This window comes from Battus philenor, unplaced genomic scaffold (assembly GCF_028537555.1).
Source record: "Battus philenor isolate CCGP_79_NKW_IND1 unplaced genomic scaffold, ilBatPhil1.0.hap1 SCAF_22, whole genome shotgun sequence".
NCBI lineage: Eukaryota > Metazoa > Arthropoda > Insecta > Lepidoptera > Papilionidae > Battus > Battus philenor.
In genome coordinates this window covers 11591552-11617811 of record NW_027181685.1, presented here as the reverse complement: position 1 = coordinate 11617811, position 26260 = coordinate 11591552, and the positions used below count along the sequence as shown (strand labels likewise).

Genomic DNA, 26260 nt, shown 5'->3' with positions numbered 1-26260 from the left:
ATGTAGACCTCAAAGTGAACAGGTTGGAACGGGCCTGCAATCCAGTGTCCTTCGGTTACTTTAACAGTCATCTGTCTGTCTGTCATCGGCATAAATATATATATTACAGCATTAATAATATTTTACAATTATCGTTAGCGTCTATCGTAACCGCCCACGTCTAACTACAAGTGTCAGCCCAGGCGGGGGATAAACATTAGCGCGAACTGGCCACGTCCAATCACTTACAATTTATCTTTATCACTACGCGGCTCTCCGAATATAGCATTCCTCGAGTTGTAGCTTTGGTTGGAAGACTTCTCGTGCTTCGCTGGTTGGAAGAAACCAGTGTTAGTGGCATTAAAGCCATACACATACATTTTGTATCGATACATACAAAACTATAACTATATTATAAATTGCAGCGTTTAATTCGTTCACTGTATTTGCCTGACAGAGTTAATACCAAGAAATAATATACATAGAATATATTATCTGATTAGTTGTAACGAGGTAAAGATGCGTTTACACGGGAATAAAAATCCAGTTTATTTTTTTTGTAAAGTTTAACTGTAGCAATTGTTAATAAGTTACGAAAAAATAACAGATGGTAGACCACGATCGGTGTAGAAGTACACAAAAATTTAATTTAATTTATTTTACATCTATTAAATGCATTGTCAATGGGACTAAGTTAATTAATAAATAAAAAAAAAACTTTATCAGTAGATTTCTATTTAACTTACGAATTTATAAATTTCTCAAACAACAACATGAACTACATCAGGAAAATCAACAACAATGACATTACACCACGCTAACTAAATATTTTTTATTTAACACACGCAATAAATGACCATGATTTAATTAATAAGAAAAGAAATTTTTATTTACATTGAATAATTTATATTTCAATTATATTCATCTCATCTTTATCGCAGTAAAATATTGCACGTCTTTAAAAAAATATACATGTAAACGCATCTTTACAATTTTTAATACCAACTTATAAGTAAATCATGCCAAAACAATTATGCCAAAATATTGCCCTACATTATCTCTGTTTGGCGAACATAATGTAGACAGAGAGATAAAAGTCAACTTTATATTAATAATTAATACAAAATTAAACTTATTGTCGTATTGATACAAAAAGTATAAGAGTCATTAAATATAGTCCCAGTCTGCAATTGATACACTGCTCTATATTTTTATAATGCCGCATAAACCATTACTGAAAACATGCAAAATGACTTCACAATACACATAATAAAACATTACTTGTGTCCAAATATGAGGTAGCTTATTATATTTACTTTAAAACACCTTTAAAATTTTAATTGTTTATATATATTTGTTACATTTCAAAGTATAATTTCCATTTAATAATGAAACCTGTAAATGCCTTCTGATGTCTGTACAATAGAGCTTGATGTAAAGTAGTTCAGTTTTACCGATATCTGAATTTCTTTGAAAGTCAGCCTAGTAATATGACAGATAAAACTTTGAGATATGAAATTTCTTCTTCCTTCTTCATTTAGTAATGTAAAGGAAGAGAATGATAACCCTGCGCAGCTAAAATTTATATATTTAAAAACCGTAAGGTTGAAAGTAGAAAACCATCAAATATATAGATAAATATGTTTCATAGGAAAACTACTATGAACAATACAATTGTAAAACTTGAAAATGATATAATAACAATAGATACATTTGTTTTTCTTATAATAACAACGGGTTTAACAACACACTTGACCTTGTTGGGATTGCTGAGTACGGCTCAGCTGAGCGCAGCTCGGCCGGCTTTGCGCTAACGCACTTCGCATTGCTATTTGTTTAGCTCGACACTAATAAACTTGTATATCATTTGTGGAAATCTTTATTTTAATTCTAAGTAGGTAAAACACATAAGAAAACTATCTCCATAACCCTTTATAATTATTTTCATTCTTTTTTAAGCCAATAGGCGGAAAGACGCCACTCCCAAAATCATCATGTTGGCCGGTCTAGCGCTGCAATCTTAACTATTTCGTCTAACTAGTCTACCTATTAATGAGCCTGTCCAATCCGCGTCTACCGGCTCGTGGTAACCCACTCCAGAATCATTCAGCACTACCAGCCATCGGTTGCACAAGCAACCTGCTACACCCACTGCCAATTCAGACGAGCAATACTTTGAGCTACTTTGGTTTATATAAGAATCTCCTCATTTCTGATTACATCTCGCAATGAAACTACGAGCATAGCCCTCTCCATTGCTCTCTGTGTTTTCTTTTCTTTTGTTATAGTATATAAAAGAAATCAAACTTCTTAAAACACAATTTCAAATTGAAATTTGATGACAACCTCATTTTAAAAAAAATATTAAACAGCAATTGTGGTTTTCATTAACAGGCCATTAATATTAAATTTCAAAATCTAGACAAGCAAAGATTGATGGTTTTATATTGAATAAGTAACCTCTTATTTGGACACAGTTTCCCTTGACATCCTAATAAATTAATACCGATAACATGTTAAAATTTTACAAATATATTTCTGTGGTATTTCAAAAATGGATTCCACGGTAACATAAAAGTGAATAAACTAATTATATTCACTTGATATTGAAAATATTGGGATCTACCATTAATATGACTATAGAATTGTGAGCGTAATTAATAGAACAAGAGCGCCACACCTTCCTTATTTTATGTGCTACTAATATATGTAGAAGCAATGGCAAAAATTAAGTTTGACTAGTGGTAGCTTTGGTAGGTAACAGTTACCAAACATTCGAGTCAGATCAATAATTGAGTGGGTTTAAAGCATGGATGGATTTTATCAAACTCAAGGTATTGAAATTGGTTTCCAAGTGGTCGATAAATGAGACTGATTGTTTGGTTAATATTTAAAACTTTCCTGAATATTTTATCAGCTCTCTTTTTATTTATCTTAGTTATGGTATTTAAGTTTCTTTTTTTTTTTAACAAAATAATCAACTTATTGCGTTTATTTACGTAATTTGTACAAATTAATATTAACTAAAATTTTTATATTACTAAGAGGGTTTGAACTATCGGTTAATTTTAGAAATGTTTAGAAATTTGGGGTCTAAAGTTAGAATTCATTAAAATTTAGAGGTATCTGGCAAGGGTTTGTACTATCTTAGGTGTTTGGCAATGCATGGCATAAGTTCTGATATACCTTTAAGGAAAATTTCAATAAAATCTTCATCATAGCTTTAAAAAACCTAGACCTACCTTTAGTCAAACTTCATAGTCAACCATCACTGCCACCGAGAATATAGTAGACACTGAGAAACTTTCAGTGTTTATAAAGTAACAAAGGTGTAGTTCTCACGGGTTCCCAAACTAAAACTAAATGAGTTACGTAAATTCAAGTAATTCTACTTACCACTGGTTATCACTCCTCCAAAGGAATTGCAATTCAACTTCGGAGTCTCTTGTGAGTGCTGAAATGATTTTAATTTTTGGTTATATTTATTTTCTATAACAACTTAAAACATGTATAATAGCTCACATTGTAGACACCCAAGGAGTATTATATCTCTCTACTTATGAGAAAATAATTTATTTAGACAATAGACAGATATTAAAGGTGAATAATAGACAATTTTGTAAAAGGGGTACTGAAACTAAATTTTTGTGGTAATACATGAAAGGTTGAAAATTATTCTATTTTTATTTCTTTAAATAAAACTAAAATGATATGTGTTGCTATTGTGTAACATATTACATCTATAAAAAAATATTCTAAAATAATACACAAATATTTACAAGTTAATTTAATGAGTTGTAAAAAATGTAATTACAGTGTGAAGGACTTTTAATTAGAGCTTGAGAATAAAAGAATGTTGTTAGAGTAAGTAGAAGAAATAAGTCTGACTTTCGCACTGTTTGAAATCGTGTTTGGAACCCTCATAATTTAGTTATAGTCTACTATTACAAGTCAGTTTAATCTGATTCTAGTTTTTTAAATTAAACTCTTTTTTTATAACATACAAGTGGCTACTCTAAGCTGAGATTTTTGAAACTTTTTTGTGCAATGCTCAATCTTAGCCTTTCTAAAAAAAAATTCTTGACAAATATAACATACAAAATTTTTATATCAAAGCAAAGGTGTAAATTCATGATGAATCCTCTTTCAAATAGGACCTTGACAATCAAATTGGGGCATAAGACCCTTTAAAAACACTGCTCAATAATCATGTTTAGATAACAATAGGAATAAAAGAATGTTCCTCTAATTCAATTATTATTATTCTTTTAGTGGCACACATCAATTTTTTTTGTCTTACTAACTTAATAACGTAAGGAATGGTGAATAATAACAGGAAAGAAGAAGCTTACATTTTTGTCCCATAAATGTAAGAACTCAGTCTAATTTAATCTATATTTTTTCTCATTAAAATAACCCAACTGAAAAATTGTACAGAACTGTGACTTGCAATCATAAACCACAGGTTTGATTCTTGGGATACAATGTTATATAATTCACACTTTGTGTAATAATTATATACGATTGCCACTTCTTACAAACAAGTTTCCAGAGGCTGGGTAGCAACATCTTCTTCATGTATATATATATACATACAACTGCATATCTTATATATATAACATAGGTTGGTGAAATCCTTAATACCAAGACTGGTGTTTCCCAACATGAGGCCCACGCCCCACAGGGAGGCAATTTGAAAATAGACTTGACATAGTTAACCCTCTTGCGGTTTAACCTTTTTTCAAAAGCAGTTTTAGATAATTGGTGTAAAAATTATATGAAATAATAAATTAATATAGAAAAATCTTATTTAAAATTAATTTGAATTTGAATTTTTGACAATTTATTTACTATGTTATGTTAACAATTTCCTAGTGATTTCTTAAACATAAAATCTACCGTATAGTTTTTTAAGTGACCCATTACATTTTTTATAAAAAAAAATATGTATGTTACATAAGGAGAGCATAAGAATTTTAGATTTATCCACTTAAGTTGAGAAACACTGACCTAGACAGTGTTGAGTTTTCTGGTAACAGATATCTTTTGCTAGATACTACATACATATATTCATATTCCTATTGGGATTATAATTATTACCTATGCATTAGCATATGCCGGATTAGGGATGAAAACAAATAATTACTAATGGGGCCATAACTTATGACCATGTCTGAAATATGTAAATACTTGCAAAAGAGTGATCACATAATGAAAAGTTACATTTGTTAGAATCCTGATAACATTGGAATATCAATTTTAATTCTATGTAAAGAACCTAGTTCCTTTAATAAATCTATTTTGTAATGTGCCGCGCTTATTTAATGTCGGTAAAGCAGTGGCTGTTTAACATTCACACTTCATAGATGGCGCTGTTAATAACGGAGTCATGATGGCGTCCAATGCGGCCGCCGGTCGGTAAAGCAGTTGGTATTTGAGATGATAGTGATAATTTAAAAAATTGCAGAATAAACTTTTAAAAGGAATCGAAAATTTAAATAATAAACTTTAAATGTCGTTTCTCTGTTTTCAGAACAACAAATTATTATTTAATTGGAGCATATACCTACATAGTTGAGAGTAATTGCCTTATGTCTATAATAATGTTTTATTGATTCTTACCTCCATTGCCATAATACTTCTCATTAGATTATCCATCTCCTCCTTAGTTGGTTCTTCAAGTGTATCATTCTTCCTGCACTCTTTACCATCCTTGCTAGAGTCCTTTACTTTAATACTGTTCACTTTCTTTTCATGGTCTCTGACACTCACTTTGTCTTTTAAAGGCACTGTATTTTTGTCACTTTTATCACTCTTTTCTTCTACCAGTTCTACATCACTACTGCTGTCGTCTATAGCTAAAGGTTCTTGTTGGATATCTCCAAGTGGATCCAAATCAGAAACTATAACTACATCCTTCTTCTTTTTTACTTCAGGTGGTCTTTTATCAGGTTTGGCAAAAGTTGGTGAGTGGTGGACGGGAATAAGAGCAGGCCGCGGGAGGTTATTCTCAGCTGTTCTCATGTTTTCAATTTGTTTCTGACTGACTTCTTCCTTCTGCTTTGGACTAGGTATTGGATCTTTCTTATTTAACTGGTAACTTGTGTCTACCTGTAGGGGAGATGTTACACGTTTTTCTTTCAACTTCTCTGGCTTTTTATGTTTATCCTTCTTGACCATTTCATTAAGTGCTGCCGGTGATTTCACTCTTATTAATGCTTCCTTCTTATCTAGTATGGTTACACTGTTGGTTTTTTTCTCAGGATTCACTGGTGTTATAGTTATGCTGCCAATGTTGTTAGGAGGAATGTACAAGTCTTCTTTACTCTTGTCTGCGCTGTCTTTTTTCTTTTCTTCGGCTTTCTCGACTATGAGATCGTTGCCTATCGTGTAACTGTTAATAATGTTTCCGAAAACTGCCGGGTTGATTTTGTATTTGGAGTCCTTGTCGGCGTCGTGCTTGTCCGGGTTCTTCACTGTCGTGGTGACAGTGAGTGAACTGGGGAATTGTATTTGTTCTGGATATGGCATCGGCTGTTGGTTGTGCGTTAAAGAATTGACGCGTGGCCGCTTCGCCTCCGCCGCTTTCATTTCTTTGCTCAGACTGAAACCATATTTTGTTTTAGATTAAGTTAATGAAATATTAACTAGTAACTTTATAATATGTAAAGAAAAATGCTGATCATTGTGGAAATCTTTGAAGGAGACATATGTCTTTCAGTGGGTCTTTACCCAAAGACATGATGATGATGGCTTTGAATTAACCAAAGCAGATGTATCAGGTTATTACATAATTATGATCTCATCTATCACACTGCTGGACAAAGTGTATGATATTATGTTGTATCATAATCTTGGATATTGCCAATAATGTATGCATTCTAATAAAATTCAATGACTCTTACAGCCAGTATAAAAAAGAAATTTAGTTTCCTAACTCTCATAAAGTGTTGGAATTTTAGTATTAGTTAGGATTTATTATATCAATTTTAGTAGGTTATAGCAACAGAATCTATGTTTGCCAGAATAAGTAAGATTTTATAGAGAAGTCATAAATGTTAATGTTTTAGGGTATCATTACTAGTGAATATGATGATTTTCTGAGTTACATTTTCGCTCTCTCATCGCTATGTAAATTTCACCTCGTCAGTTCTTCATTTCTCCTATGAATATACAATACTGTTGTAACAATACAATACATTAATGAAAAATAAGTAGTTAAAGTAGGTATTAATAATAACATTGACCATGCTTCATCTACATTCATCTGATTGTTTAAAACTGCAGAGGTACGCGCAAGTATTACGCGCAGCCTTCGAACATTCCAGCCAAAACATAATCGCAACACACTAGTGGCTCAATTCTCGAATAATTTTTAATAAGTGATGCTGTCATTTAATTTTAATGAAGATGTTAAAACCCCATTGGGGTTAACATTACGGACTCCAGAACACACTTCTTCATGCCGATCCACACCACATGCTCATCCAGTACCATCTGGTCATTGACCTATGGAGCACTGGAAGTTACATGCTGGAGCAGAAACAGACTAGCTACATTTCCTTCACAACCCTCAGTCGCCTTATATTTGATAACTTGGCCTCTTATTTGGATGTCCAATGTAACACTGTTAGGAATCAAAAATGGCTGTCGTAACATATAATTTCTCTTGCATTGAACTAGAAAATGTCATGCAGCATTTATATCGAAGCATAGTATCTATCTATAAGGATATCATGGTATGAAATTCTCAGAATTCAACATCACCTTGTGGGTGCCTAATGTATCACGCTGAAGAAACTTATGAGCCAGATACAGGTAGCACGATTAAGGAAGCCTCCTTACAATGCATTGACATTCCACCTTCATCAACCATACTTCAAATAACTAAATTTTAAATAATCTTACTAATGCTGCTTTGGAATCTTGTTCCAGAAATGAGCTGATGTTCACTCTTGACACACTTAAATCTTTCAGTGCGACATAGATTGCGCTGTTATACCTTTCATTCCTATGTGATAATTCTGTGACATTTAAGTAACGAGGCGATAAATGACAGGAAATTAGTATGGAAGAGCATTAAACAAAATTGTAGAATAAAAGAAGAAGAAAGATAAATCTTAAGAGGGATAACAGAGGAGTGTGAAAATAATAAAAAAGGATATAAAAAATAAAAGAAAAAAACCCTGTCCCAAACAAGGTAGGGATACAAAAAGTACCCAATAGCGGGGGGTCATTACTGCTGTTTTACTTCTATCTATTACAATCTATATGACCTCTTTGCTGAATTTTAGGAACAAAGAGCGACTTATTTCGTCGCCAACCAATGAGCCAAAAAGTCAAAATTTAATAGTTAAATATATAATTATCACTAGTTTAACTTTACACTCACTCTGCTTGCCGAAGTAAGGTGGGCATCCTAACGAATCCTTTCGGGAAGAGGGGCAAAGCCCTACGCGCGAGCAGTTCGGGTGCATCAGCGCCCGCAAGGCGAGTCAGACGTGCCAGTAGAGCCCTACTGCGTGCGCACCACGGAAACCGTCGCTTTGGAAGTCTCTTCTCCACCATGGGCGCGCCTTCTGATCTCGACGCGATCTGTATCTTTTTCCTGGAAAACATTTTTTTTGTTTGATAATTTACATCTACACGTTATGTCTAATTATGTACTATGTGTACCCGCGAGGTCATCTGAATGGAATTTACAAAAATATATTTAGTTGTTTTTCCTTAAAGAATCTTTGAAATAAAAGTACTTTTAGTTATTTTTTATCAGAACAATGGCAATTTATTCAATACACTGTACAAATTGTCAGCCAAAAAATTTATATACCTGTTCACGAACCTATCACGACAAAATCAAATATTCGAATGGAAATATACAGAAATGTATGACGAAATTGAAATAATATAATCTTACACAATGATAAACTTCTTAAAAGAGACGTATAGAATGAAAAGCAGCTTAATTCACATAGTGTCAGCCTAAGGGTCACTAAACTTGTGAAAGTTACTTGAAATTCCAGTTAAAACTCATCTTAGAATCAAAATTATACATTTCCATGCTTGTAAAATACTTTATTTTGGTGAAAAAATTGGTGAAATAGATTTAACTGCTTTTGATTCTATATGCCTCAAATGTTATTGTTACCATTATTCCTGTAAACAGAAAACCCAAGATCACACGCATACCTAAAAATATTAGTGAGCTCGTGGACTGAATAAATATATTAAATAAATGAAAGTGATGGTGGTGGTTATAATTTGATAAAACTAGGTAACAGTAAAATAATACGTAAGACTGACTCAATATAAAATGTATAAAAGATAAATAAAATACAGACTTTATTACTTTACATGTTACTGATTATTGAAGGCTTCCAATACAATGCTTCCTCAGCCCAGACTCGTAATACAAATACAATACAAAAGGTCTCGTAATTAGATGTATGAGACATACCTCTCCTCCTGAACCCTCTCGCACTCCGCATTGTAGTTTGCCATCATTCCAGGTTTTCGTTCATCAATCAGGGTTTTTAACCTGAAATTGTTTAACAACAAATTTTATATTTTTTTTAAAATACATGAGGTTACTTACAACTAGTAACCGGGTTAATCTATTTATTTTTGAATAAACTCCCCCATAGATTTCATATAGAGGTCCCATAGGTGTCTTGCATCCTGCTATTTCCTTAAAAGCCTCGAGTTAAAAGTATGAAAATGTTCTTTAATTTTTTGAAATTTCACACAAACCTTTGCAGAGCTTCGACGATCTTTGCCTCCTTCTCGTCTGGCGTTAACCTGCTTAAATCTAGGTCGTCGCCATCCGTTGTTGATTTCCGTTTGTTGTTCTGCGTTGAATTTGTTGTTGCTACTGTTGTCACTGTGGTGGTTGTTGTTGGCGCGGTGGTCGTCACTGGTGTGGCGGTACTGGTTGAAGCGACTGATGTGGTTGGTGTTGCTGTAACAAGAAAACAAGTTTTTTTTAATGGTCCCATGTTTGGAGCTTTTCGTTCAATCCCTATCAAGGTGCGACAGGGTCATTATTTACATAATAATTTTTCACATTTTCTATTTTTCTTTTGTCTGTCTCAATATCTTACATTCTTTCCTCTACTTTTCTTCTGTACATCATCACTTCCTTCGCCTTACCTCCAAGGTTCTACAATGTTAAATTTATTATTTTTATTGCTTTACTAACTGATCCCACAAACGTTGTTTTGCAAAAAAATAGTTTTTAATTAACAAATAAAAAATAAGGGTTGATCGTAGAGTGGTGAAAAATAAGGGTTGTATGTATTTTTGTATGGTGTATCATAAAAAAAAACAAAATTTTGTCTACAAAATAATAGAGAGGTGGACCACCATTAACATTAGGGGGATAAAAAATAGATGTTCGATTCTCCACCCTGGCCGATATGCACGCTAAGATTCATTCGCTAAGGAGTTCAATCACGCAATCCGTGACACGCGAAATTTGGCTTTCATATATTTTATAAATTGTTATTGGAACGGAAGACTCAAATTTGACAGAAACTAGAATCAGAACAATTACTTGTTCTGAACTGAACTGAAACTGGTTTCCAATTTAAAGTGACAAGGGTTCCAAACATCCTGATTTAATAGGAGTCCACAAGAAATTGTTTCTTCTTTAATTTTATCACATGCACTAAAGTAATTAGCACTGTAGTCATGCTATGTACTTACTTTTAAAATTTATTAACTTTTTAATAAAAAATAAAAAAAAAATGTTAGCGATCTTTGCGGAAACATAAGCATATTATGCGGTGGGCGTCTATCGGCTGAAATTATGATGAAAATGTTTTCTTGTTTTTTTATATGTTTATAAATAAATAAATAAATATGTACACACACACACACTCATTTATATATATATATATATATATGCTATCATTTCAGAAAATGCTGGAAAAAGAAGAAAATAATTATATGAATATGGTGGGGTAAATACACTCACGCGCATCGTGGTCAGTGTTTGCTTGTGGTGGGGGTTGGGCGTTGGCTTGGGCGTGGGCACGCAGCAGTAGGCGGTGGCGTGATACACGCAACAGCCGTGACGCGCGGCTCCACGCCGTCCGCTGCACTCGCCCAGACGCGCTGCACTTTGACAGCACCCGGTCCAACCTGCAAAGTAACAGTATCTAGCTGTTAAAAATAATTTAAGATGTGATAATGGCAACAGCCTAAGAAGAGGTTCCATCTTCATAGCAGGTATTGCTACCGAAACCGCTGAACCGCGCCTGAGCAAAGCGAACATCCGCGAACGTTGACGGACTGACAGGACGGATCGGCCCTTATCTCGCATGTCTAAGGCGCGGTACAACGGTTCCGGTAGCACTGCAGCCAAATATAGACGAGTCCATATAATGTACAATTATTTTTTTTCTTTTTTTGTGTGCATTTGTATATATTTACATATATAAATATGTATATATATATATACATAAAAATATATGTATATATAAAAAGAGTTGCAAAATTAATGTTTATTTATATATTGTACTCATAAATTAAATTTTAATTATAAGCTAATTTAATTTTATTGCAATATATACATATGTTATATCAGTATTATTACTTCTTTTGTACAGTTTTTATATAAGTCATATAAGTGAATTTTTTGCACACTTTTCTGAAGAATGTATGAAATCAAAGAGAATTGGGTGTACAGATTAGAAATACCTTCACTGTCCTCAGTAAGAATATAAAATTCAGGTACCTAACAATACACGGTTCACTCTTCATTTCCACTTCTTCAGCCGGAGTGTTGGAACTGTGAAGCTGTCGGCTCAGTGTCTCCAGTTCGTCCAGCACTTGGCACACGGGTTGTGGCAGTTTCATCTCGACCTTCGCTTCTACATCCCTGTAATAATTTTTTAAAATTACGTTTACAAATAAAAAAGTAGTCGAAAGTAAAATCACAATTTACCAAGGATATTTATTCCATGCCTTGTTTTGGTTTTAATTGATGTCAAATGGTTGACATGTCCAAATAGCTTATTGGCAACACCGATAATTTTATTTTTAACTAACTTTGTCTGTGACTTTATCCGCGTGGAATTTAACTAAAATAAAATAAGTTTATTTTTTAAGGTTTAAGAATTTTTCTAGAGTAAAAGTACCCTAAGTTACTCTTAACACATCTATCATCAGCATTATAAGTCCCATCAAAATCGGTCCAGATATTTCTGACATTAACCAGAACAAGCCAGACAACCAGACAAAAATTTTAAAAATGTATTATTGGTATTTATGCATATTGTAAAAAACAGTTGTTTTAATATTACAAACAGTCACTTCTATTTCATTTATTTGTAGATATATATATAAATTATGTGGTTTCACAATTATTTGTCCCGTTGTCTATTCTGCTATTGTAATAACTGTATTGTGTCAGTGGCTAATAAATTCATAAGTAGTGCAATAACATGTTATTTAATTAAGAAATCCTGATTCGAGCGACCAGCAGTCAGCATCAAAAAACACCTATACAGGTTACTGAAAATGTAGTAACCTGTATAAGTGTTTTTGTTCTTTGGTTTATGTGAGAAAATAAATGTTTTGCTAGGTCCATCATATTTTATGGAGACCGGGAATGGTGTTCAGGGCTAAAGTAAATAACTTTGATTAGAATTTATTCTACCAATAGGGCTTTGGGAACCCATTCCAAATATGAATTGATCGTCTCTCTTGACATGCCTCTATCCTTCGAGTCCAAACAATCACTAAAGATTCTAAAATACTTCATGTGTCGCTGTGTATATAAGTAATAGTTTCACAACTTATTCTAGATTTTAATTTTATTAGTTCTAAATCTAATATAGAAGAATTTTTGGTCTATCGAAATGAATGGAACTTGGTTTTTTGACTAAATTACATCAAAAATTGTCAAATTTCATTTAAAAATGCAACAGCTATTTCTATCCCGCTTTTCTCAGCAAATCAGCATTCAGAGTCGGTGGTAGCTTATTACTTATAATGTTAAACTAACCATCACTTGAATTAGTTGTTGTTAACATTACCTGGAACTGTCCGAAGTGACGGCATTCTCCGAGCTGGGTGCGGGCTTGGAGGCGAGCGAATCCGACTGAGACGTTCGTGAATCGGCACTCTCCGCATCCGCAGGAGCGTTGTCTGAAACAGCATAACCATTTATTTAATAATTAATCTTCCCATTTATACTTGTCATTGGAAAAAGTATATCATCTTATATGTCAGGGGTGGCCAAACTGCGGCTCGCGAGGCTCATGCGGCTCTTTGATTTTTGGCTTCGATTGATTACTGAGTTCTTTTAATATTTAAATTTATATTATCTATGTCATTCTACTGGAAAATAGAAAGAAATTACTGGCGTGAATAATAATTATTATTTATTTTTATTTATTATATTACACCATAAAATTAGAGAAATCTAAACACCGATCATAATTAATTAACCGACATCTTAAGTTTTATTAGGAATGCTGTCTTATACGTGTGCCATTATATCTAAATTCAATACACATATTTTGTACTTTTGTGTTTCAAAAGCGTATAAAATTGCGAGTAGCGAAAAATTTCATTATTCGAACAATGGCTCCAACTGTCAAGGAGCTTTGGCCACCCCTGTAACATATCATTTTTCCAGCCATAGGACTTCCACAGCTAGACATAGACCTAAAGATAATTAATCAATAGGATCAATTAAAATTCTTCTGTCTACGTTGTTCATTATCTCAATTCTAAAACCTTAACACGGAAAAATATAGAAGAAGCCTTTGCTCATGAGAGATCGATAATCATTTATTACAAATAAAATTCTAACAATACTAACTTCAAAAATGTTTAACTCAATTTCATCACTTTGTGAAAATAGAAAAGCTTAATCACCATCATCATTTCAGCTGTGAAATTTAATTTTGAAATTTCTGCAGGTAGGTTTCTCCACCAGAGACTTTTGCCAATCCACTAGGATATGGTAACTTTCGTTCCTCGATTCAAACTACATTACTAGACTTATTGCTATATTCAAGAACATTTATATGTATAGTATAATAGAACTTACTGTGCCTAGAGCTAACTAATATACATATATATATATATATATATATATATATATATATATATTAGTTCTAGCCTAGTCATCAAAATAACCAGGAATAAGCAGTGAAATCTTTATATGTTTTTTGTATATTACTGTAGGATTTAGACACTTCAAGAGTGAACATCAGCTCTTTTCTGCAAAGGGATTCTAAAGTAGCATTGGTAGGATTATTAAGGATTATTTTATCACATCCTCAACTATGGCCCTGAAGTATTTGAGAAATGCAAGCATATCTTTATCGTAATTTATTAGTGAAGCAATACTGTCCCTAACTAATCTTTTTTCCTAGCAGGTGCTCGGAATCGCATTAGAGTCCTCTGAATGTGAGACATGCGAGACATAAAGCATTAAAAAAAGGTTGGACCATGCGACATATAAAACAAAACAATTAAATGGAATGACGGGATCTAAAAATTAACATAGTACCTAAGGGGCCGTTTAAGGAAAAGACAGTTCAGGAATTGGCACAATGAAATAGATATGGCTGCGAGGTTTCAAATTAGGATGACAGTAAATAAGAACAAGTCAAGGAAAATGGGAGAAACCTGTGACAAAAAGCACACAGATATGACGATCATTCAAATTTTATAGATTTTGCAATAGGGCCTTCAATGTGTTTTATAGTCTACTTTCATCAATACAATTTTATAATATATAAACATTGACAGATTAACATAATTGTCATACTAATAAGCCATGTGTATTTTAATTGTGATGTGTGTTGTAATAAAAATAAGTAAAATTGCAATTGCAAACAAAATATAGAGACATAACAAATTTGTTACATCTCTTTATATGTTCCATTAAATTGGTAAAGCAACTTGAGACTACGGTTCTACAAAAAAACTTGTATATACCTCCAAGTTATTATGCAATCGGTTTAAAATGTTCATCAAAACCATCTAGTTGACAGCTTGAGGCAATATTAAATACCTTCATGAAAGCGATACAACCAACCGTGTCTGACTTTGTTGTGGGCTATTCGCAGATTGTGATGCCTTTGGAACTCTTATAGCTTTAAGTTAAATGATTCCATAATGACGTAGTTCAATTTGATCATTATTTCTATCAAATTGAGCACCAGATTAATAAATGATTTTAGTGGATAATCAAATAAATAAACATACCGTCAGAAGTCTGTTTGCCGGACGTCGCCGCGGAAGAATCTGTTCTCCGCACCTTGTTAGCTTTCTTCTTATCAATCTTTTTGTTCTTCTGAAATCGTAAAATAATTCTTAATATTTATCACATGAACACTGTTACACGAAGGCTTCACCACTCACCCACCTTAATTCGAGTGAAGATGTTATGATCACTACACACGTTTGCGGAATTTATTATATTTAAGTAGAAACCAAGTCACTTTATAACCATCCAATAGATAGCTCTAAATTTAAGATAAAACTTATTTTCCGGTATTTGCATTCATCGAACTTGCATAGTGTTTATATCATTTGTTGGGTAGATTTGAAATTTAAACCACCCCCCGCGTTGTCACAACATGTAATATTATTAGCGTTTAAAAAGCAAATAAATATTTGAAATAATTTACTTATAAAACATTTATTATTCAATGTCTATCTATGGGTTTCTTAAATTTTCTGAGAAATTTTTAATCTGCATCTTAGCTTAACGAAATGCGGAATGTGGAACGCCGATGGCACACGCCACTCGATGGTACAATCAAGCGTGCGCCACCGATGGTACAATCAAGCACACGCCACCGGTGGTACACGCCACTCGACGGTACAATCAAGCGCGCGCCACCGGTGGTACACGCCGCCCGATGGGACAGTGTAGTGCGCGCCACCGGTGGTACACGCCGTTGTGAACGTGTTAAGCATAACTTTCTCCCCTTTCTGAATTAACTAATTTAAAAATAGATTGTAAAAAAAACAATTGTTTATTGCTATTAAGTCATGACTATAGCTTTGTGTACTTTTCATTTGAAAATTTTAATATGTTTTTTTCTTAACATCGTTTGGAGTTGTATGTATTATTACATCATGTAAATGCTACCTGTCAAACAGTATTTATAAACATGCAAATTTTATCAGGTCTTTTAATATTTGCAATATACGAGTTCCAATATACCTTGTCAATTTTTCCATAAATTTCTGGCTTAAATTAGCGGGGATAGGCAAAGTTATCTTTTTTTTTCTCTCTAAATAAACAAGAAGTACAAACCAGAATAAAAAGATCACATGCAAAGCCTCTATTCAAATATTAACATTCAAAGATTTGTTTAGTTAAAAATTAAATTTGCTTTCAAATTATAAAAATTAGAATTTATGTTTATAAATTTTTGAGATATAACTAATATGTAGTTTTTTTCTCTTGGAAAGTTGCATTTTCGTTATGACAAAATAAGTGCCGGACTAATAAAATATATTAACCTTTTTCCGATGCTCAGTCTTATGCGAGTCGAGATCACCGTTGGCTATCGCCTTCGGGTCCTTCTCATCCTGGCTCTCCGACTCCGACGAGCTCTCCGAAGACTCGTCTTCGCTGCTGCTCGATGACAAACGTCTCTGTGAATTTAAAAACAAAATTATTACAATGACAGGCAACAACATGCGCTGTTAACAAAAGAAATATTTTCGAAAATAAAAATCAGATAAAAAAATAAATCTTTTTACCAACATGATCATCATCATCATTTCAGCTGATAGAGGTTCACTGCAACAAATAGGCCTCATACGATGATTGCTACAATGACCAGTCTTGCTATGTCTTTGGTCTACCTAGTGAGAGGCCCACTCACACAACGTACATACTTACTTACATATTTAATTTCAGTTACCTTCATTCTCCGGTTCCCAGCTGGTTCTCCATCTGAGTTTGGGCTCTGATCCTTTGGCACGGTCTTGAATTCCAGTGAACCGCTGTTTATGTAGAAACCACCGTACAGTGTATCACATTCCGGCGGGATCATCTCATCGTACTGAAAATTATAAATAGGAAAAAGTTATACACCTGTTTAACAAATTATTTAATTATTTTTTAATTATTAAACATTAACGAATTAAATTTATCTATATTTGGACTTGTTTTTGATACAGTAAATTTTAGTATATGTAGTTAAATCAAAACTACAAATTCCCGTAGAGATTTTTTTACAAGAAATTGGAATTCTGACTAGCATTTCCATATATATCTAATAACTATGTATAATACAGATACATGTTATACCCTTCAATGGTCTGCATGTACACATATAGTACCACAAAGTTTAATAAGATATCTTAAATCTTGTTTTTCTTTGAAGTTTCAGCCCATAGACACCCCTTGCAAGGCAAAGGCCTCCTCCTAAAATATCTATGTGGGATATATACCATAATCGCCACGGTCGGCTGGCGGGTTGGCGATCGCAGTGTGGTATTATTATGGTATCCTAAGGACGCTCCTGCCAATCCTTTGGAAACTTTGCATGGGCATTGGCAATCCTATATAATTAATGCACAAAATTTGAATTATATAACACTGTATTCTGGGCTCTGATTGGATTCTCAGTCCTCTACCATTGGGCTATAAGCTTCTCACTTTCTTAGTTTTAAATAAAATCATTATAATATTATTAAATAAATCTTATTATACTATTCTTATATACAGACTCTTCCGTTTCGTGGTCTAAGTACCGATGAAGCTGTAAAAGCCATAAGGCTAACAGCATTTACATCTTCAGAAACATTATAATACAATTATACTATTCAAGAGTTTTTAGTTGATCGAATTGTAAGTTGGTCTGTTGTGTCATTTATGGGGTTTTTTTTTATAATAGCTCCCCTTTTTGGCGAACCTATTCTATTATGATGCTCTTGCACTTACAAATACAGGACAGCAAGTGGTTATGTGTGTACCACGACCTGTCTACCTGGTTGGAAAGAATGTCATGCTATATTTCGCTAGAAAAAAATAATTAATGTAACACATTGTGTATACAAAGTGATCACTTTATTTAAAAGCGTTAAAGTTTTGATATACATTTCACAAACACCTGTATATATCTGATAGATTTAGATGCGCAAAGATCAATCTCCGTATAATTAAAAACAATTACTCACTCCATGTGTATTGTCAATGAAGGAATCGTTCTCGTCGTAGCCCGCCCCGATGTCCGCGAAGTCGTCCCGCTTCGATCTACCCCTTCTACCGTAGGTGCTCTTACCTCCCTGAAAATTAAGTACAAATTTAATTTAAAAAAAATATTCGACTTATGAATGATTAAACTTCTTGTTGACGTCAAGTTTAGTGAACCAATTCAAAAGATAAATGTGTAGGAGCTACAATAGCGCGTGTCTCTCTGTGTGTGTGTGTGTGTGTGTGTGTGTGTGTGTGTGTGTATGCGAGATAGAGAGAGAGTGTATCTATCTCTTTTCTCTCCATGTGTGCGTGTGTGTGAGAGAGAGTTTGTGCGTGTCTCTTTTAGTGTCTCACTGTCTGTGTTTGTGTATCTGCCTGTCTGTCTCTCAAACCCCCCCCCCCAACTCTGTGAGTTTGTCTGTCTGTCTCTCTGTGTGTGTGCGTGCGTGTATCGTGTCTGTCTGTCTCTCTCTGTATACAAACGGATCAATTCACCGTGACACCGTGGACTAGCCGCGCTGGTCCTCCATAAGCCTGTTGCGGTTAAAAGCTAAGCAATTATCCACTTACATATTTTTGTTCAAACTTCCTGGCGACACGTTCCACATCGTCATCGTTGTCTGAGAACGGATCCAGCCCTGCCGTTTTTCCATTTTCTACTCTTTTTTTCTTCTGTAAATAATTATTTATAAAAAATTATTGCATTTTATTTATTTAGATACCTCAGCTGTACACAAACTTAAAATTACAGTACAACTTGGCTAATAAATATGTTTCTGTTATGTTCCTTTATAAGTCACAAGAATTAAAATTCACATGCCCAACATTTTATTTTAAATATATCTATTTAAAAATGCAAATCCAATTATCTGAATAAATGGCTTTATTTATATGTACAACATAAAATATTTAAATATAGACAGTCACCATATTATTTTTTTAAGTAAAAGAGAGTTAAGGAATATTAGAAGGATTAAAACCAATTTAGTGTCTCACTATAATCAACCTGGAACACAGATAATAAATATTCAACTTATATTTTTCTATTACTTTTAGTATAGATCATAAACAATGATAATCAAATTAGGAATACAAAGATACACAGGCAAATGGAAGTAACAGTTACAGTCTAGTGGACTAGCAAGTTGGTGAGGCAGTGGACAAGGTATAGCATCCAGAACCAATGGATGCTGAAGCCTTAATGTTCTGAAGTGGAGATCACGAACTGTCAAATACAGCACAGGATCTCCTACCCACAAGGTGGACCATATTAAGAGATAGAAAACTCTGAATAAAGGTCCTGTTTACAAGTCCTTTTGTAAATATAGATTTCCAATAGGACCTCTAAGAAGCCTATGTCAAGCAGTGGACATCCCTAGAGCTGAATGATAATATTAAATATGGCTATTTTTTTATAATTATGAAATAATCAATATAAATTTTAAAACAAAATTTTAACCTAGATATATATACTTAACTATTCATTAATTAACAGAACAGAGAAAAAACAGCCTAAACCTTTCTGCTTTAAGTGAAAGGATGCCATTTTTATTGTAATTTCTAATAAATTGGAATCTTCTAAAATTGTGCTCAAAAGACATACAATAGTGAACGATTTCAAATGAATAAGAATAAATGAATAAATAAATGATACTAGTTATTTATTTACGAATATTTTTGCACCTTAACTAGAACTATAGCGGTTCTAATAAATTACCATGAGATTAAAAAAGTTTAAATATGTAATGTCTTGTGATCTTAATATACAGGCTGTTTTAATTTTGAAGTTAACAAAAAGATTTAAAGCTTATACATTTATGTATTTTTAATATTGCAATGTGACAAGACAATAATTCCTGTATGTACAAATTTCACAGGTAAGGAGAGTACACAATCATTTTAATATATAGTAACTTGAATTTTGAATATGCTTTTTGTCAATTGATATTTCTGAAACAATCAACTTTTGGATAGGGTGTACCATATTTTAATTGTCAGCAAATGAAAAAAGCAGTCAAACCTTAAGGTTTTACACATACAACTAATCATCTAGTATGTTTAAATCCTTCATAGAACTCACCAACCAAATATTTGAAAACCAATATACTTCAGCCGTAATTAAGGGTGTTGATATCTGAGCAGTATGGATATATTAAATACAGCCCTGGGCAGTGGCCACCACCTCTATCTTCATTATTCAACATCATGTCAGAAGTCCACCAACATTTAAAGATAGCAACAGTCAGTTTGCATTCTAACCAGTCAACTGCTCAAATTATTACATCAGTATTATACCAAACGCCTGAACAGACATAACATCCTGAAGCTATAAAAGGTGTAACTCTCTATTACGTTTACACTTACTCCATACTACACACATTATCTGTTTATAGTAATAATTTTGGATTCACATAGAAGGAAAAAAAAATTCTCTTTGAATTTACAGACCTGCATTTTATGAATTTAATATAGCTGTATGTTAATGCAAAATACAGTCAAGTGAATGCTAGATATGATAACATAGTAATATCAGTGTTATGTATAAAAAATATTTAAATATAATGTCCAAACAAATTTGTTAAAATGGTTAAAAAGCCCTTTATTTGATAAGAATCAAACCACTTCTTAATATGAGAAACCCTATCATGCCTGTCATCATCATTTCAAATGTAAGAAGTCCACTGCTGAATGTAGATCCTTCCCATAGATTTTCAGTAAGACTTCCTTCCTTACTTAACAAGGTTTTTTTTATGGCCCCCGCTACTGGGAGCCTCTCACACCCCCTATCTAGTTTGGGACAGGGACTTTATTTACACATAATTTTTTCAGTTTTATCTTTATTCAACACTCACTTTCATACTTCTCATTTTCTCTTATTCTTTCCTTTTATCCTTCACAATATCTTGCAATTTTTGTTCTTTCATTCCTTGTTGCTTTCATCGCCTTCATGTCCTCATCTTTTTACTTTTGGTGGCTAGGTACATTTTTATTTTTCAATCTTTATCTTTATTTTTTGATATCACAGATTTGTTTGGATTTAAACTTTTTAATACATTGCTAGACTTGTCTTATATTCTATTATTATTTGATAAGTTTGTTTACATGTGTATTTATTTCGTTTTTGGTTCCAGTTTTTCTATTTGGTTTTGTTCCTTTTAATAGCATTACTTATCACCCTGCGAGCAAACGATAGGAATGATGGGCGAAGCATATCTACTTTCAGTTTAGTCGACGTTTCCAGGGTACTGCGCATCCCTGCATGTGCCGGACAATAGGCCACAAGGTGGGCCACGGTCTGGCCCATGCCCGATTCGCTGTAGCACGAGGTGTCCTCCTTGAGCTTGAACCTGTGAAGGTACTCAGAGAACCCCCCGTGCCCCGTGAAGAGCTGGGCCAAGACCGCGTCCACCTCTTCTTAACAAGGTTGTCTGTCAACCATTCTTGTGTATGTCTTATCCTCCGCTTGCCGCTGTATGGTCTTTACTCCAGAATATTACAGCCACGTGGGCCGTCTATTCTGCGCGCTCTGTGGCCCTGCTACTGCTACTTCGACATTTTTGTACCCTCCAATTTAATAATAATATAATATTGTTGTCAATTACTATCCGTCCAAAATATTATTTACTACTATATTTCAAATTTAAATTACACATTAGTAATAAATCTAATAATTTTTTTATTGTGTAGCATTAGTATTTGTATTAAAAAAATCGATAATGCAGTTTTCTCGCTAAAATAACGTTTAATTTACCGTTAAAATGCAATAACCGATAATTTAATTTACGCGAGCGGCCATTTTTAATCTATCGATCGTAAAAAGCAATAAACGGATCTGATCATTTCATATTATTAATAAATTCTACATAATTTATTTGTTATAGCCGTAATATCTCATTACATATTAATTATATTAATATAGTAAGAAAAAGCGTATTAAAAGATAGTATTACTACATATATAAATAATTATTGTTTTCACGGCAATTGAAAATAGGTGTAAAAGCCTTTAAGTTTTTTCTTCATTCAGCACTTTATAGCTTACATTTATAACCTTGTAAAACATATATAATATTGGCAGTATATCCCAATACGGGCAAAATTTAATCCTTCCAACCATCATCATCATTTCCACAGCAAGTCCACAGCTGGACATAGACCGACAATAGCATTAATAATTTTTAAATTGTAATAAAAATATTGTATATTTTATTGTACACTTTACAAAGAGAATTAAATAAATCGCTAACATTGGTATTAGCGTCCATATATACGTAGAGCGTAACTAGGGAAATGGCAAATATCAACTTATTTAGTCAACCTTAATAAACTATATATTGTGGCTAATATAGCGATCTTTCAATCACACTGTTCGAGAGTAAAAAGGACAGACGATACTTTGCGACAACTGTACATAAACTTAAGGATGCGTTTACAACGAATTATTTTTTAAAGTAATAAAAAATAATTAAAAAATTCTAAGTGATTTTAAGTTTCTGGGTTTTTAGCATTTATGTAGTAATTTTTTCTGTTACCGGCGAAAACTTAGATGGAACAATAGAAAGAATCAAAAGAGTAACATTAACTACGGTAGAAGTAAAAAAAGAGTCGACAAGAGTAAGAGAATGCTGCACTGTGTACACAGCAGATGTAGACGCATCCTTAGCTTGTTATTATTAATCTGTGTGTGCAGTACATTTTCTAACAATGTCTCTATTGGAAAAATACAATACAGATCGAATACATTAGTCACTCGGAGTTTTAAAAATATTTATCAGATAAAAAATGTCCAGTTCTGCTTTTAAAAATACTTTGAATTTTATCTGAATAACCAAATAAATCAACCAAATATATTAGATGATTGTTATGCAAGACAAAATTCATAAAATGTCTTTATGATATATATTTAAATTATATAAATACAATTAAAAAACTTTACTTAACCAATTGTATTATAACTAAATTGTTTAAGTAAACTTCTAGTATCGTTTACAGCGATCTATAAATAAAACGTATTTACCGGCAATATAAAAGCCTATTTAGTCGTACTCAAGATCCAAAACGAAAAATTTTATACAATGAGTAATACTGAAGTTTACGGAATTAAAAAAAAATATAAATTTATTTACATTACAGATAACCTTTTTTCGACACATCAATAAATATATACACGGATATTTATTTAGGTAATAAACTACAATTCTTTACTATTAATAACAATGATTTGCATAAAAATCGCAAATTGTTTTTCTACTCCATAATACAATCTTTTTTTAAATCGCACGGGCAATAAATAATCCAGTTTAACACAATAAAAATAATAAAACCGTAACGAAAGTACTATCTTATTCGTAATGTGCTAAAATTATTTAAATTAACGCGATAAACATATTACACATTGTATTTAATAATTAATACATATCCACTTAAGTACACAACAAAACCTATTCTAACCTAATACAATAAAACAATGGCAGTATAGAAACTCTATTTCCTATCTAACTATAAATAACTAGATGTTGAAAATATAACCTAAAAACTAAATCATACGTAGACAACGCGAATAATTTAAAAGCGATTATCATACAAAAGGAACGTTTTCTCAATAGCTCACGTACCGCTGTGATGTATATTATTTACGATGCGAGGTATAATATAACTCATAAGGCGCAAGTAAAGGTCGCTAACCGATCTGCCAAGCGGTTGGCTTCTCGCATTTGGCAGCGATGCAAAATCGAGCCCCCAAACAAATACATAACCTAAGTAGTCACGACGCTATATACCTAGCCGTGCTCCAAATGGAAAAGCAAAAAAACATATGTTAACATTTGCAAAATATATTGTTTTTACACAAATCCAACGTATTCGTACATTTATATAACATCGATACAAATAAGGGAATAACCGTAACAGATGTTACAAAATTTAGCTTAATGTTTTAAATCATTATATTTAAAAAGCAATCTAAAAATAATTATTATGAGGACACGACGGCGGTTTAGCAGGGCTAAGCTAGGTCATCAAATGTCGATTCCCACTTTCGTATCTATCGCTAGTGTCTATCACTGTCGTCATCAATAGTGCAACGTGTAAATGATCCGATAGTAAAACGAGAAAAAAAATTAGTTTTGTTTTAAATTTATTAATAATATTATGCAGGACTGATGAGCGGTGAAAACATCGGGCGCGGATTGATGTCCAGTGTTGTCAACGCTCCTCAAAGATTGTTGCAACATGGCGACCGATACCTGGGCTTCACGTACACATCGTGAACGCAAAATCATGTTACAAACCTAATGCATTGCTGTGTAACGTAAGCAAAAAATATCTTATACGATATCAATCGAGTCCCGCTTCCAACACCCTTTGCCCGCCTAACGACGGTAGCTAAACCTATTTTTATTATCCTATATTACTCTCGGCACTACAAAGAGCTAAAAAACCAGTATGGTTGCGTAAATTGCTATGATTTTCTGTTATAACTTACCTCTTCTGTTATGACTAGTTCCTTGTAATTCAGCTCGGGATATTTACTTTCGTTACTTTCATCTAAATTTATAGTTAATCTCACTGTTTTAGTCACTATATTCTTAGCACTTTTTGGAGCACCCACTGTTATAAGAGTAGCACGTTTAGGGTCCGACATTTTCCACCAAATTCAAGTATAAAATGATTTTTTTCAAAGCATGACACGGCCTGCATTTTCAAACCGTGTAGCACATTGCCTCCATATTGGAATTCATTGTTTGGGTCGAGAGCGCCACGGACATGATAGGAACTATAATACTTTTAACTAATTCCTGACCTAGATGGCACACCAACGTTTGCTTATTTTTTAACTAATGACGCAAAGTTGAAAGGATATGATAGAGCTATTTTTCTATTCTATCTTTAAAAAAGAGAAGTAAAATCTAATTGCATTGATTTAATTATGAAAAATTCAATTTTGTATTAAAGAAATATAATATACGACATGTGTATGTTTTCGCGCGCATTTTGACAATTTTAGAAACAGATGATTTTAAATATTTCATTTATAAACCAATAGATGACGCTTTAGCAAAAAAATCAAGGACTTTTATCATTACTTATGACTGTTTTATCGACGAAATATTCAGATTAGATCTAGTAAACTTTCTGTAAGACCAAAAAAATAAATTTAGATGGTGTATGGCGTGTAACATACATTTGATAATAATTAATTTAATTGTTATTAATAATAAAAGTGCTTGATTTTTTATTTCGTGTAAAAATATTTACATTATATTTTTAAGCGTTCTCTTGCATTTAATACGAGAGATACATACATATTCATTTAAATATTTATTTGCCTGTCGCATTGTATAGTGTAGATCATCACTTTATACAGGATAATTGGAAATAGGTGTAAAATCATTAAAGCTTTTTGCTAACAAATGAGCTAAATCGTCACCACTCATAGCTTTCACACCAATCAGCTTGTAAAATCTATATACATTCATGAAGTTATGTGTATGAATTTTAATATTTTACCCTTACCACGTGACTGTGGATTGCTTTCCAAAAATAATGCTTGGCTCATAAATGATCACTTTAAATTATTTGTATTGTTTTTGAAGATGTTAATGCTGTTAGCCCTTAGGCTTTTACAGCTTCATCGGTACTGATTTCACGGAGCGGAAGGCTCCGTGAACTAGATGTCACTTTAAAACGTTTATCGCAGTAAGTTCAGTAACAGCTAAACCATAACGTGTTATAAAATACGACTGGCGCCATCTATTATCGAAACGAAAACTCGCTTAAAATGTGATTGTTATTTTATACATAACATCGTTTTAAAATAAACAAATCAAGGAGAATAAATAATAAACAAACGTAATTGTAATCAATCTGATCTCTGCGAGTGTAGTGCAAAGGTCGACATGATATAATTTTAACAATATAAATTATCTGCTATGAAAAACATGACAAAATTTGTTTATTCATATACCACGGGCTTTGGTGACTATCGACTGAAAGAAGAATAACATCTCTAAAATCTAAGGTATATTCTAGAATTTAGGTCATAACATATTACTAGGTAATTGTTATGATACAGGTAAACCGTAAACCGGTTTATCCT

General features: G+C 32.9%; 1 protein-coding gene across 5 annotated transcripts in view; it reads right to left on the bottom strand.

Moving 5' to 3' along the window:
• Positions 1–24881, bottom strand: part of yem (yemanuclein) — a 33320-nt gene extending 8439 nt beyond the window's left edge. For 3 of the 5 annotated variants that reach the window (XM_068767012.1, XM_068767011.1, XM_068767013.1), the window contains exons 1-14: positions 24647–24881; positions 18734–18835; positions 18145–18252; positions 16884–17024; positions 16477–16611; positions 15208–15295; positions 13020–13131; positions 11717–11860; positions 10955–11121; positions 9730–9937; positions 9437–9517; positions 8372–8587; positions 5602–6583; positions 3376–3433 (exon numbers count right to left, since the gene is read on the bottom strand). In XM_068767012.1, coding sequence (XP_068623113.1) covers positions 3376–3433; positions 5602–6583; positions 8372–8587; positions 9437–9517; positions 9730–9937; positions 10955–11121; positions 11717–11860; positions 13020–13131; positions 15208–15295; positions 16477–16611; positions 16884–17024; positions 18145–18252; positions 18734–18835; positions 24647–24805 — 2701 coding nt within the window. In that variant the 5' untranslated portion in view covers positions 24806–24881. Of the gene's footprint in view, positions 1–228; positions 311–3375; positions 3434–5601; positions 6584–8371; positions 8588–9436; positions 9518–9729; positions 9938–10954; positions 11122–11716; positions 11861–13019; positions 13132–15207; positions 15296–16476; positions 16612–16883; positions 17025–18144; positions 18253–18733; positions 18836–24646 lie in introns of all 5 variants that reach the window. The other 2 variants (XM_068767009.1, XM_068767010.1) reach the window with 1 other exon arrangement.
• Between the last annotated feature and the right edge of the window lie 1379 nt (positions 24882–26260).